This window comes from Lepus europaeus, chromosome 3 (genome assembly GCF_033115175.1).
Source record: "Lepus europaeus isolate LE1 chromosome 3, mLepTim1.pri, whole genome shotgun sequence".
NCBI classification, from domain to species: Eukaryota; Metazoa; Chordata; class Mammalia; order Lagomorpha; family Leporidae; genus Lepus; species Lepus europaeus.
Window position 1 is genome coordinate 143,760,133 of NC_084829.1, and position 15,409 is coordinate 143,775,541.

A 15,409-nucleotide genomic window follows, 5' to 3' on the forward strand; every position below is an offset into this window, starting at 1 on the left:
GTTAACTGACAGCTCAAATTAAACTTAAAGAGGCAGAAATCTAAAATAATTTAACAGTATAGGCAGACTGCTTCTCAAGTAAGCAAAGAATCAAAAGTCAGTCTATGCTTCTCTCCAGAAAATGGTAGATTTAATTGCTTCTAGAGATTTTCTTTTGAGTATTAACCAATAGGAGTTAAAGAAATAATAACTCCCTCTCCCCCCAAATTTCCTCTTTGTTACTTTATGTTTAGAAACTAGGAGAAAATAATTTTTTGGTTCTGTCTTTTCCTGATTCCACATACTCACCTTGAAAAAGTCTCCCAGATCAGTTGAGATGTGGTGGGAGCTGTGCCATAATGGCATGCAAGGGTATGCTATAGAAGGATCTACAGGGAGTGATGGGTTAGTCACCAGGAAGTTGTGAGGACACTGCTATATTAAATGACACTTTTGGGTCAGGCAAGGTGAATCACTGTAGAGAAGTATAAGAGTTAATTTGTATGTATTGTTAACTATATAAGTTTGGACAAAAGTTTAGACTGTTGTTATATTTGCAGACATTCTCCTCTCTTAGAATATGAGATTCTATTTATTCTCTATTTTTCATTGTTAAGATACCCTCCTAATCCAATCCCTTTCCCTTTCAGTTTTCCTTTCTCTCCCTTTCCATCCCCTCCCCTCCCCCTTCCATTTCCTTTCCATGTTCATAAAGACATCTGTTTCCCATCAGTGAACTGTTTATTTACATAAAAATGATATTGAATGATTTAGCCCTTCCTCTATTTTGAAGGTCTGTTGTTAAATACATGCATATCTAAGACCATTATGCTTTCTTGAGGAATTGATCTTTTTTATCATTATAAAATGAGCCAATTTATTTTGATAATTTTCCTTTCCTAAAGATTTTTTTTTTTAAAAAGAAAGATGTATTTATTTATTTGAAAGAGTTACAGAGGGAGAGAGAGAGAGAGACAGAGAGGTCTTCTGTCTTCTGGTTCACTCCCTAAATGGCTGCAATGACCAGGGCTGGGCCAGGCTGAAACCAGGAGCTTGGAGCTTCATCCAGGTCTCCCACTTGGGTTGCAGGGGTCCAAGAACTTGGGCCATCTTCTGCTACTTTTCCAGGAACATTATCTATGGCTAGATGAGAAGTGGAGTAGCTGAGACACAAACCAGTGCCCATGTGATACCAGTATTGCAGACAGCTGCTTAACCTACTACATATCAATGGAAACTTACCTTTTGATATTAGCATAGCTACTTCAGCTTTTGTATGGTTAGTGTGTGCATTCATTTACTTTTAACTGGTTGCAAATGTATACTTACCGGGCAGGCGTTGTGGCATAGCGGGTAAGGCTGCTGCCTGCAATGCCAGCATCCCATATGGGAGCCGGTTAGAGGCCCAGCTGCTCCACTTTCCATCCAGCTCTCTCCTGTTGACTGGGAAAGCAGTGGAAGATGGCCTAAGTCCTTGGGCCCCTGTACCCGCGTAGGAGACCCGGAGGAGTATCCTGGCTCCTGGCTCCTGGCTCCTGGCTTCAGATTGGCTCAGCTCTGGCCATTGAGGCCAATTGGGGAGTGAACCAGTGGGTGGAAGACCTTTCTCTCTCTCGCTCTCTGCCTCTCCTTCTCTCATTGTATAACTCTGACTTTCAAGTAAAATAAATAAATCTTTAAAAAAAATTATACTTACCATGCAGTTTTTGTTTGTTATTAAAAATCCAGACTATCTCTGCCTTTTAATTGGAGAGCTTTAATTATTTATATTTAATATAATTATATTCATTGTTGTACTTAAGTCTGATATTTTTTCTTTTGCCATATGATTTTTATTCCTTTTTCCCAATTTTGATTTCTTTGGGATTGTTTTAGTATTACTAGTATAACATTCTCTTTCCACTATTGATTTCTTAGCTGCAATAGGCAGAATTTCTAAAATGGCTCCCAGATGTGTTTTACTCTCATCCCAGAAACTTGTGAATTTACTGAGTTATAACTCCCTTGATTATATTAAGGTATGTGGCACAGTCAACCCTAAGAAAGGAACATGGCAGCTGGAGCTGCGCATGTCACAGGAACCTTAAAGACAGAGAGCTTTTTCAGCACAGGGGCAGAAGAGGAAAACAAAAGGAAGTCAGGAGATCTGAGCAATAAGAAGGACCCCACACTGTCTTGCTGGCTTTGAAAATGGTAGGGGTCATATGCGGGGATTGAAGAGTGGAAAGAAGGAGCTGAGGGAGACCTGGCCAACAGCCAATAAAGAAACTTGAACTTCAGTTTTAGAATCTGAAGGAAGTGGATTCTACCAAAAACACGAATGAACTTGTAAGTAAACAAATCTTTTCCTTGAACCTCCACTTCAAAGCTCAGCCAACACATTGATATTGGTGTGTGATACCCACCAAAATAACTTTCCTGGGCTTCTGACCTTTAAAATTGTGAAATAATAGTTTGTTGTTATTTCTGCTGCTAAGTTTATGGTAATTCATGTGCAACAATAGATGACTAATAATTTAGCTAAACCTCTCTACTGTATTCTTTTAGCAGTTGCTCTATGATTTAAAATATGTATCTTTAACTTACTATTTTTTCTACCGAATTAGTTGTTTCTACTTTGTGTATAGTGTAAGAACCTTACAACAGTCTACCTTTCATTCCACCCTTCCTGTTCTCTGTGCTGTTCTTGCCATAAATTTTACTTCTAACTATGCTTACAGCTCGCAATAAATGATATTTTTGCTTTAAAATGTTAATTGCTTTGAGTAAATGTAAAAATTAGAAAGAGACTTTTAAAAAAAATTTATATATTTATTTGAAAAACAGAGTTACAGAGAAAGGGAGAGACAGATAGAGATCATCCATCTACTGGAACTCCATGTAGGTCTCCCACATGGGTCACAAGGGCCCAACCACTTGGGCCATCTTTTGCTGCTTTCTCAAGTCATTTGCGCAGAGCTGGATAAGAAGTGGAGCAGCCAGGACTGAAACTGGCACTCATATGGGAGGTTGATGTCCCAGATGGTGGCTTAACCTGCAATGCCACAATGCCAGCCCCAAGAGACATCTTTTGTATTTATCTGCATATGAACATATTTGATATTTCTCAGCCATCTTCATTGCTCCATATAGATTTGCTGTTATATTTGGTATCAGTTTGTTTTTTCTTTTAGATTTCTTACAGTTAAAGTCTACTGACAATGAATTCTCTCAATTTCTGTTTTAAAAAGAGTTTTTCACCTCTGACAGGTTTTTTTTTTTCTTTCTTTTTTGCCCATGTAACACTTTAAAGATAATCATTCCATTGTTTTCTGGCTTGGAACATTGTACACAGAACATCTGTGATTAATTCTTATCTTTTTCTGTATGTGATACATCTTTTCCATACACTGACTTTAAAAATGTTCCCTTTATTACAGATTTTCATAAATTTGATTATACTCTGGATGTTGTTTTTTATATGTAAATAAAAAATATTATTTTTAATATAATATTATTTTAAGCTTTTTGGATCTGAGTTTATAGTTTTCAATAAATTTAAATATTGCAGTTACTTCATTTTTTTTTTCAACTTGACCAGTCTCCTTCCCCCAAAGTTTCTGTTCTTTCTAATATTTGTCACTTAGTATCTGTACTGAATATTTTATCTCCTGGTTGAGGCTCCTTTGAGTATTTTCCTACTTCCTAAGTAATTTTTATTTGATATTTGGACACCATGTGCTATATTCTTGAATGTCTAAATTTTATCTCCCTTTAAAGAATGTAGAGTTTTGCTTTGCTAAGAATGTAAATTAGTTGTATATCAGCTTGAGTTTTTTGAGGCTTGTTTTTAGGTATTGCTGGGGCAGACCTATATCAGCCTTGATTTCTTTATTATTGTAGTGTTACTATTTAGGCAAGAATCTTATTTGATCTCTTATGAATGACTTTTAGTTTTTATAAGGCCTTTACTGTGTGGTTGACCTCCACTTGACCTCTCCAGGCTGAATACATCCTGAGAATTGTCTAGCATATAGTTTGTGTTAGGTAGATTTCTATGATGACACCCAAAGGCACTTACCCTTGTATAGTTCCTTATTATTGGCCTTGTGAATAACCATTAAATGTGATCACTTCTCTGACTGTATTACTTTATGGCAAAAAGGAGGATAACCCAAGTTGCACTTGATGTCATCTGAAGAGCTCTTTAAAGAAAGATTTCTCCAACTGTCTGCAGAGGACGAAGTTCAGTATCTTAAAAAATTGACTGATATTCAGTCCATATGTACGGTCACTTATGATGGGAAGGCAAGTTTACCCTCACTAACTATATCATGCAGTGTAAAAGTGCACAGTGGTAATGAATTCATTTGTTTCTGGGAGGTATGGAAGTAGCTATAAGAAGGACTTCCCTTCGTCGATGAAGACTATGGCCAAGTCACCTAGTTTCCTGGGCTACATTAAAAACCAATGCCTTTCAGCATTCGGATCTGGCTGAAGAGCCCATGAGAGTATTGTAGGCATGGAAAGCCAAGATACCATGGAAAAGAAAAAAAAAAAAAAAAAGAAGAAGACCTAAATGAAAGATCTCTGTGAGTGAGATCCCAGTGGAAAGAACGGGGCCATCAAAGAAGGAGGTACCTTTCTCTGAAGGGAGGAGAGAACTTCCACTTTGACTATGACCCTATTGGAATAAGATCAAAGTCAGCGAACTCTAAAGGCTTCCATAGCCCTGGCAACTCATGACTAGAGCCTAGGGAGATTACTGATGTCATGAACAGGAGTGTCAAATTGTTAAGTCAGGCCGGCGTCGCCGCTCACTAGGCTAATCCTCCACCTTGCGGCGCTGGCACACCGGGTTCTAGTCCCAGTCGGGGCACCGGATTCTGTCCCGGTTGCCCCTCTTCCAGGCCAGCTCTCTGCTGTGGCCAGGGAGTGCAGTGGAGGATGGCCCAAGTGCTTGGGCCCTGCACCCCATGGGATACCAGGAGAAGCACCTGGCTCCTGCCATCGGATCAGCGCGGTGCGCCGGCCGGAGCGCGTCAGCCGCGGCGGCCATTGGAGGGTGAACCAACGGCAAAAAAGGAAGACCTTTCTCTCTGTCTCTCTCTCTCACTGTCCACTCTGCCTGTCAAAAAATTAAAAAAAAAAAAAATTGTTAAGTCAGCAACAGAAGTCACTGTGTACTTACATCCCATGTGGGATCTGTCCTTAATGTGTTGTCTAATGTGCAGTGATGCTATAACTAGTACTGAAACAGTATTTTTACACTTTGTGTTTCTGCGTGGGTACAAACTGATGAGATCTTTACTAATTATATACTGAATTGATCTTCTGTATATAAAGATAATTGGAAATGAAAAAAAAAAACCCTGGTGTTAAATTGGAAATGGCATAGAAAATTAATTAATTTTTAAAAAAATATTATGTAGGATCTCTGTCTTTAATGTGCTGTACACTCTTATTTAATGCTATAACTAGTACTCCAACAGTATTTTTTTTCACTTTGTGTTGCTATATGGGGGCAAACTTTTGAAATCGTTACCTAATATATACTAAACTGATCTTCTGTATATAAAGAGAATTGAAAATGAATCTTGATGTGAATGGAAGGGGAGAGGGAGTGGAAAAGGGGAGGGTTGTGGGTGGGAGGGAAGTTTTGGGAAGGGGGAAGCCATTGTAACCCATAAGCTGTGCTTTGGAAATTTATATTCATTAAATAAAAGGTTTACAAAAAGTTTGTTTATAATGTGTAATGCCAAAAACAATACATATATTTAACATTTTTGAACCAAAATAAGCATCCTTAATTTCACTTTCCATGAACTTTCTGAAGTCCCTTTATATGCATGTATATGTATAAATATATATAAATATATATTTGTATGACTTCTATATACAATTTCTATGTAGAATTACTGCATACTATATGCCAATGTGATTACTTACATGCTATACAGGATAAAAATATTTTGACTGTATAAATTAGTAAACCCTAATTTTAACAAATGAAAAAAAAAGTTTAATAATAAAAAAACCAATGCCTTTCATATATTTATATTTCACATTTACCAAGCTAAGACTTTATTTCCTTTGCCCATATATACAAATCCTGCAGAATGTTTATGTATAATACAATCACTTCTTGAGTGCAACAAATCCTGTCATTTTATCCTGTCTTAAAACTAGGGAAAGCTAAGTTGGAAGTAAAGGATTTGCAAGAGTCTGGCCACTCATATATTATTTTTTTTAAGATTTATTTATTTATTTGAAAGGCAGAGTTACAGAGAGGCAGAGAGAGAGAGAGAGAGAGAGAGAGAGAGAGAGAGAGAATCTTCCATCTTCTGGTTCACTCCTCAAGTGGCTACAATGGCCAGAGCTAGGCTGATCCAAAGCCAGAAGCCAGGAGCTTCTTCTGGGTCTCCCACGTGGGTGCAGGGGCCCAAGGACTTGGGCCATCTTCTACTGCTTTCTCAGGCCATAGCAGAGAGCAGGATTGGAAGTGGAGCAGCTGGGACTCAAACCAGCACCCATATGGGATACCAACCCTGCAGGCGGCAGCTTTACCTGCTGTACCACAGTGCCAGCCCCACTCATATATTCTGAAAGTATACAAGCTATTCCCTTTTAAAATTTTTATTTTTAAGTTATTCGGAAATATTTCATGCTAAGGAAAATGAAAATAATAATATAATAAACATCAAAACACTCAAATAATCAACTTAAGAATTAAAAATTAAATCAATGCATTTGAACCTCTTGTGTCCTTCTTCTTTCCAGCAGAGGTGGGGAAACCTTTTTCTGCCAAGGGCCGTTTGGATATTTATAACATCATCTGCGGGCCATACAAAATTATCAAGCTGAAAATTAGCCTGATATAGATTTATTACATTTTGAGTCTCAGTTGTGGTTGCCTTAGCAGAGCCAGATCAAAGTATTTCAAAGGCCTACCACGGCCCATGGACCAGATGTTCCCCTGCAAGGGTACTTGAGTTCAGTGTTAATCCCCACACATTTCTTCATATTTTACTTAACATATGTCTAGCTGCATCCTTAAATTTCTCTTTACATTTAAAAATAGTTTAATGAGATAAAATATAACTTAGTTTTTTGTTAGTTTAATGTTTCATTATAAAAATTAAAAGTTGATTATGTGTTTGAGATGCATATAGATTGCTCTGACTTTTTTGAAGCACCTAAGGCTGAAATTTAGCTTTCAGTAGATGTGACTGGTACACACCTATGAGAGTTTCTGTGGAGAATACTATTCATAGCTAAGTCCTTCGGCAAATAGAATACTGTCTAAATATTGTCAGTTTTCTTTAAAGTAGTTGCCACAACTGCCAGTGCTGAGCCAGCCTAAAGCCAAGAGCCAAGAGCTTCTTCCAGGTCTTCTACGTGAGTTGCAGGGGCCCAGGTGCTTGGACTCCTATTGCTTTTCCCAGGCCATTTGCAGGGAGCTGGATCAGAAGTGGCAGGGACATTAACGGGCACCCATATGGGATGCCAGCCTTGCAAGCAGCAGCTTTACTGCTGCTCCACAGTGCCGGTCCCTGTTTTAAATCTTTACAACACTTGGTATTATGAGAATTAAATTGAAATAGAAATATGATCTCATTGTGGACTTTATTGGCATTTTCCCAATTACTAGTTATGTAGGATTCTTTTTAGTGTATATTTACTATCCAGAATTATATGGATATTATTATTCACCAGTAAGGTCTCACACCAATTTCCCAATCTCTAGTAGGACTAACAGAGTTTCAGCATCTAATGTCCTATGATATGAATGGAAAGTTGTCCTAAGCATCAGATTAACATTTGAGTCAATTAAGTTATTTTTGGTTATCAAAACATGATTCATGCCAACATTTCTGCCATCATTAGTTGTGGTAGTCTCAGCTTTTCCTATCAGGTTTTTCTGGGTGTCTTAAGAATGACAGTAAACTTTAAATCATTGAAACTAAGGACAGGCTAGATTATAAGGAAAGATGTATTATTACTGTGGCTAAGATTAACTAATAATCACAGGATTTGGTGAACTCCAAAAGGTGTAAATTAACAGTTGAGGTGTTCCAGTGCTATGCTGTGGTGTGGGATCTGATACTGTTTAGGGCCCCCTTCCCTTTGTTCTGTGCCTACATGAAGAACCCAGCCACAGAGCTTTCACCAATTTTCCACTGCCAATGTGGAAATGTACAAAAAACATACTTGTTGTGTTTTCTAAAGAAGTAATGAGTAGAACTACATCTTTTATAAATATCTCATCTGTAACTTATTTCCAGAAAAAACAGCCAGAAAATTCCCCTTAAATCCATTTTTGGTGCCAAATGGGTATGGTTTTGAGTCCAGGAAATATTATAAGAGGGTACTTCAAAAAGTTTGTGGAAAATATTGACATTAAAAATAAGTTTATTTTGGTACAGAAATGTTTTTAAATCCATGCATAGTTCATGCATAATATGCACTTTCCATGACATTTTTTTGAAGATCCCTTTATGTAGGGATTTCAAATTGTTTTTTTGCACCAAAATAAGCTTACTTTAGTTTCATTTTCCCATGAACTTTTTGAAGTACCCTGTGTCTTCTGCCCTTTCCATATTTGAATGATCAGTTGACTAGCTATATTACAGTATGCTGCCTGTCTGCACTCACAGCTCTAGATTGTCAGTTTTCCTCCACTTTAGGAATCTCACAAATTATTGGTCTTTGGTGTATCAGTGTTTCTCACCTTTGTGATCATCCAAGGAAAACATAACTGATGCAACTGACTCAATCTGCAATTGATTTGAGACTGAGCAACTGATAACTTTTTCTGGAACATATGATAGACATCTACATTTGCTTTAGAACAATTTTATTTCACAAATACTGAAATCTTGAGGGGAGGTCATTTCATTCAAGTTTGATAATAGAAATTGCTCAGTACTAGAATCCTGATTATTGTGTTCAGTTGGTTTCTTTATGACTTGAGCATCAGCATTCTACCACTTTGTTATTGAGAAGGATTGTCTAAATCTAAGAGATGAAAGCATAGGAAATGTTTCTTCACATTTAGATTGAATTGTCTCATGTATTGTTTTCACTTCTGAGGTGTTACACCTCACTAGTTAATGTAGTCAATATAAGTGTAATAAAGCCATAAATGTGATGCTTTAAAATAATGGCTGTGCCAACTTGACCATTGATACTGCTTTCTGTTGGGCCTCTTTAGATGGGTGCATGTTTTTCACTTGTCCGGAAGTGAGTGAAAACGGAAGTAGTGTTTTAAAGATGAGTTTTCTCACCTATACTAGCAAGTTGTAAATATCTCAGGATTTTTTGTTGGTTGAGCCAGTTCTGTAAATGTGATTTTTATCTTTTCTTACTATGCACCCAGTGTGAACATACAGCACGTTCTGAGCTTGGCCCTCTTGAGAGTTCGCTGACTGAGTCCCACTGTTGTTTCCCACAGGTTATCCAGGCTGTCTTTTTCGGCATCTGTGTGCTGACTGATCTTTCCAGTCTCCTGACCAGAGGCAGTGGGAGCCAAGAACAGGAGAGACAGCTCAAGAAGCTCATCTCTCTCCGTGACTGGATGTTAGCTGTGGTGGCCTTTCCTGTGGGCGTAGTGAGTATGAACACTTTGAATGCATTCAGCCACAAAAGGAACTTGAGTGTTGTTTCAGACTTGTACGAGAAAAACAGGGCTTGTTAAAGGAGATTTGTCTGTTAGTCTTCTGGGACTGCTATAGCAAAGGATCACAGATTGGGTGGTGTAAACAACAGAGACCAGAAGTTCTGGGGGCTGAAGTCCGACATCAAGGTGTTGGCAGGGCTGGTTCTTCTGAGGCCTCTCTCACTCTGACTTGGAAAGGGTGTCCTCTCACTGTGTCTCCACATTTTCTTCCTTCTGTGCCTGACTGTGCCCTCATTTTCTCTTATTACAAGGAGAACAGTCATAGTGAGTTAGTCTGCCTTCCTCCCCACTCCAATGGCCTCATTTAACCTTGATTGTCTCTTTAAAGGCCCTTTCTCCAAACACAGGCACAGTCTAAGGTTCTGGGGTATAAGATTTCAACATATGAATTTTGCAGGGGACACAGTTCAGCTCCTATCTGTTTCCCAAGCAGCTCAGACTTGAAGTGTATGGTCCTTGGTTGATCATTCTAGCGTTTTTGAACTTGGGAGAGGAAATTAATGTTATTTCATACTTCTTCACTCACTCAACTGTACCATCAGCTAATGTCACTGAAGTAAATGCTGCTTAATGTTTGGATCTATAATTTTGTTGATTTTCATTGTTTTCTATTAGATTTCCATCCCATAGTCCAATTTCCTTCATGAGTCTATGAATTTTCCACTGTCTGCATGTGAACGAGATGCTTTAAAGGGCCCATGAGACTATATAGATTTTTATCTATGTGTAGCCAGGAGAAGAATAAGAGAATGCTTGTATGTCTCCAATCATGAGGACAAGTCAGAATGTGTTACATAATTCAAAATCAGACCTTTCATCCACCCATTGATTTCTGGGAAGATGGAAGCACCAGTCACATGGTCTTGCATTTGTGCTGGTTCCAACAGTCATGGTGGGAAGAGTCAGAAAATTGTTCTCCTGCTACTTCCAGTGGCTTTTATTCATATTTTCCAGGTCTGTAGCTGGCAGGAGCTTTCCCACACTGCTGCATGAAGACCACCAGTTAGTAGGCACTCACATTGTCACTCAGTTGCCATTTTAGTGTGTTGAGCTGTGTTTTCTTGGTGAAATAGCTCTTAACTCTCGAGATCAACAAAAGGGTAGGGAAGCATTGTGATCTGGTGATACTCTTCTTCTCATAGCTTCATTCTTCTGAAAACCCAAATAAATGGGTGATTGAAACCAGCTAGCAGAACTCTCTATTTAAAATAGCAGGATCCAATGCTCTATGGACTAGTTACTATTTTTTTTTAACTTACCTAATAAAATTCAAATTGTTTCCATCAGAATGGTTATCTAAGAAAAAATTTCCACTGGCTTAAGGTGTAAAGGCATGTTTTCTTCTTTTTTTTTTCTTTAGAAGACTTATTTACTTGAAAGGCAGAGCATCAGAGAGAGAGAGACAGACAGACACAGACATAGAAAGAGAACTTTCATTCACTGATTCACTCCCCAAATGGACCAGGGCAAAGCCAGAAACCAGAAACTCCATCTGGTCTCCCACATAGGTGGCAGAGGCCCAAGCAATTGAGCCATATTCCACTGCCTTCCTTAGTTGCATTAGCAGGGAGCTGTATTGGAAGAACAACAACTGAAGCTCTAGCTGGCACTGCAGTATGGGATGCCAGGGTCATAAGTGGTGGCTTAACCCTCATTCTGTGCCAAACTGCCGGCTCCAGGACATGCTTTTTGTATAAGAGGGTTATCTAGAAATTTCAAAGTGTGTGTGTATGAATGGTATCAAACTGTGTCTCTACAAGAAGACTCTGTCTTACATTATGAACCTTGCAGCTGTCTTCAGTGGCTTATTAGATGTTACTGACATTTCATTTAGGGGAAACTTTTGCACCTTTTTGTGCTTGAGACTTAAGGTATCCGTCAACTTTTGTGTCCTTTCTTCATTTAGTCCACCTGTGTTTCATAGTTTGTAAAGTGAGTGGTGCCTTTATTTTTCCCTTGTTTCATTACATCTGATATTTTCCTTCATATTCTACTGTGTGTTGTTTTGCTTCTGTTTTGGAATAAGAGAGAGGAGTAAAAATACCTTCCTTCCTCACCCTCGTTTTTAACCAGAAGCCACATTTCCATGACAGGTGTGTGTGCCTTTCCTGACAGCAGGACTGGTTTTTGCAGCATTGCTCCCTGGGGCCTGCCATGCTGCCTAGCTCGCAGGAGGTGAACTGTTTTCTTTAAATTTGTAGAAGAAATGGAAGAATCAACAGTGTTGAATCAGAGGTGTGCAACTTTGCTGATTTCTTTAGCTCATTTTTCTTTGCTCACTGATATTTCATGGTCACTATTTCCATTTTTCATAATCGTTTGTGATGTGTTACTTTTCCTTTTACAGTCTCTAGCCTGTTATTTTTTCTGAACTTTTAGAAGTTCCTTGGCTACATTTCTTTCTGTTCTCTATCTCTGTCTCTCCTATTAAGAAGAACTTTGGTCAATATTCTCTAGAAATACTGCATTTTCCATGGTTTCTCCTGTTTCCTTCTTACTCTGTCATTTCACTTTATATATGTATATATTCCCAATTTACATCAGATTTCTCCCTCTAATACATAGAAATTCATTTTGAGTGAAAAAAAATTAACCAATCTCAACAAATGCCTTCTTTTAAGATCTCATTCATTTTATTTCTAAGTTATGTCTATAGAATATATGAATGTGGCTATTTAATAAGTATTTTAGCCTCAAGATTTTTTTTAATGAAAACATGTACTTGTGTGAATTCTTGCCCTTCCTCTGAGGTTATCTCCAGCTTTCCTTTCTGTTGAGCCTGTATCTTTGCTGTAGCTTGAAAGGTGTCCACATGTCCCTGTGTTCCTTTTTCTGTGTCCTGTACTGCTCAAAAAGGTTTACAATCCCACTGGAAGTTTATTCATATGACTTGAGACTTCCTTCCTTATTAAAGTGCAAACCATTCCTGATGCAAAGCCAAATTGCTTGACAAGGCATCCTTTTTATGATTCCTGTGCCTCCTGGCCAAGAAGGATAGTTGCCCGGCCTGGAGGGCTGATCACATCAGAAGGATGAGAATAGCAGTGATGCCCAGGACTGGTTGGGTGCAACGTTGTAAGTACCAGAATGCTTTATCATGTGTGCAGATGATTAATGATAACATTTACAAATCAACATCTCTTACTATTTCGGGTGGTGCAGTTGAAATCCTATGGAACCAAACACCCAAGCCTCTTTCCTGTACCAGTGGAATACTGGGTGTGGCTTGAACATCCTCGGGTAGACAGTACACAGCCTCAGCCCTGAGCAGTCTGGGGCCCCAGAAGTCTCCCCTGCTCTGCCAGTGGACTGCCAGATTCATGGAGTGGCTTCCTCCACCTCACGTTTTCTGCTTGTCAATCAGAAATTTACCGGGAAAACAAGGTTATTTTTGCTTTATAATGCAGGGCAGAAAGGCTGTGGGCATAGAAAGAGAGCAAAGAGTGGTGGCTGAATTTATCACCTCTGCTCGGGGTTCTCTGAAGAGCCTCTGAGCCCGAGCTAGTTTTCCTGGGGCTCCCATTATCTCTGTCTCACCTTAGTTGCAACCAAGGCAGCAAAGACAGACCCGGGTAGGTTATCTAGGTTTTGTGCTTTCTACACTAAAGCTTCCTTCAGTACCGAGGTTAATTGAAAGTTGACGGTAATTGCTTTATGTGAGCTTGCAATACTAAATACGATTCTGTGACCCGCAGACCTAATGTATCTACTTCCTGGGCTCTCTTTATTTCAAGGATATATAAAAAATCATGAAGCATTCCAATCAGAGATAATTGGAGTAAAGTTTTGTTTCTGAATAACCTTGAAGGCATCAGGCAGGGTTGCTTGAGTGAGCATCACATGTATCATCCTGATTTCTGTAGATTCCCATAAATGCAAAGCTGGCCTTGATTAGTAACGCTAATGGCCGGAAACCACCACCACTCCCAGTGCCTTGCAACTCATTTTGCAGGGATCACTCAAGGGAGGCTCTTCTTACCACGTGCAGTTTATTTCTGAACCTTGTCACCCTTTTAAAGAAGCATTACAAATAATTCTATGACAATTATGTGGTCTGGAAGCACTGAAGTTTATTAGGAGCAATCAAACCAAGAATGTCTTTTGTCTCCTGTGAATTTGTTGACTTTGTGCTGGCAAGATCCCATTATAGTTAAGAAAGTAAGCTTAGGCCTTTTAACCTGAAAAAAAATAAATAAGTAAATAAATTGATAAAGCATATGATAGAGTATGAAAGTGTCCCTCTCAGAAACCCCAGACATGTCTCTAGCCACTAGCCAAAGTAGCCCTTTCAATGAAAAAGAGCAATTAAACATTTTCCATTAATTCAGCTCTATGCTCCCTATTCATTCACAGCTGCTCAGCATGAATAATACACATAATGAGACCTCACTACCGCACCAGTGTACCTCTGTCCTGGTGTTGCCTTGGGTGGCTGTAGTCCAGATGCTGGCCTGCTGATGCCACTGTGAAGTTGGAGAGGTTCCTCTCTGGGAGGATGTGAGGAGGCCCTGAAGGTTTGGATTGATTCTAACCTGGAATGGGCTTCCAGGGTATGAGGAGCAAAACAGTATACGCCTATAACGTTTCTGGAATCCAGCTTTCCTATATGAGTTTAGTCTCACAGCTGTTTGTCAAGGAACCATTTCTGATGTTATAATCATGTCTTGTAAAAACCAGGGAAGATTTTAGAAGTGCCAAACTATTCTAGATTTCTTTAAAACTTCATTTGTGATGGGGACTGTTCCTTATAAAACCTACGGAAAATAAAATTTGAAGATCTCAGATATATGCTCAGAGAAAAAATATATTCTATGTATTTCCAAAAACTAATTCCCAAAAGTCTTCATTTATTTCCATACTAGCTAACTCAAAGCTAGTTTCAAGAAAAATTTTTTTTTTATTTGACAGCTAGAGTTATAGACAGAGAGGGAGAGAGACAGAGAGAAAGGTCTTCCTTCCGTTGGTTCGCTCCCCAAATGGCCGCTACGGCTGGCTCTGTGCCAGTCTGAATCCAGGAGCCAGGTGCTTCTTCCTGGTCTCTCATGTGGATGCAGGGGCCCAAGCATTTGGGCCATCCTCCACTGTCCTCCTGGGCCACAGCAGAGAGCTGGACTGGAATAGGAGCAACCAGGACTAGAACCAGGCACCCATATGGGATGCCAGTGTTGTAGGTGGAGGATTAACCAAGTGAGCCATGGCACCGGCCCCCTTAAGAAAAATTTTGAGGGGCTGATATTGTGGCATAGCAGGTTAAGCCACCACCTATGACACTGGCATCCCATATGGGAGCTGGTTTGAGTCCTGGCTGCTTTTCCATTTCCAATCCAGCTCCATGCTAATGCATCTAGGAAAGCAGCAGAAGATAACACAGATCCTTGGGCGCCTAAACCCACATTGGAGATCTGGATGAAGCTCCTGGCTCCTGGCTTTAACCTGGCCCAGCCCTGCCATTCTAGTCATTTGAAGAATGAACCGGTGGGTGGAAGAACTCTGTTTCTCTCTTTCCTTCTCTCCATGTGTTTTTCAAATAAATAAATAAATAAGTCTTTTTTAAAAAAGTAAAATGTTGAGACACATATAAATTTACCTTGTTAAATTCCTACTATTTAGAAAACAATGTTTTCCTTACTGATTTTTAAATAAAAGAAATTGGTTAAGGGAAAACAGGCATATTAGTTAATATTAATTGCTAACATATATTAATGTCTAGTCATATAACACATAAAAGAAGGGAACTTGATTTTATTTCAATTTTAAATAAAAGCCAATGCT

At 39.0% G+C, this 15,409-nt stretch overlaps 1 protein-coding gene across 2 annotated transcripts in view; it reads left to right on the forward strand.

Moving 5' to 3' along the window:
• Positions 1-15,409, forward strand: part of AIG1 (androgen induced 1) — a 349,171-nt gene that overhangs the window by 87,700 nt on the left and 246,062 nt on the right. For both annotated transcript variants that reach the window (XM_062186860.1, XM_062186859.1), the window contains exon 2: positions 9,413-9,568. In XM_062186860.1, coding sequence (XP_062042844.1) covers positions 9,413-9,568 — 156 coding nt within the window. The remainder of the gene's footprint in view (positions 1-9,412; positions 9,569-15,409) is intronic.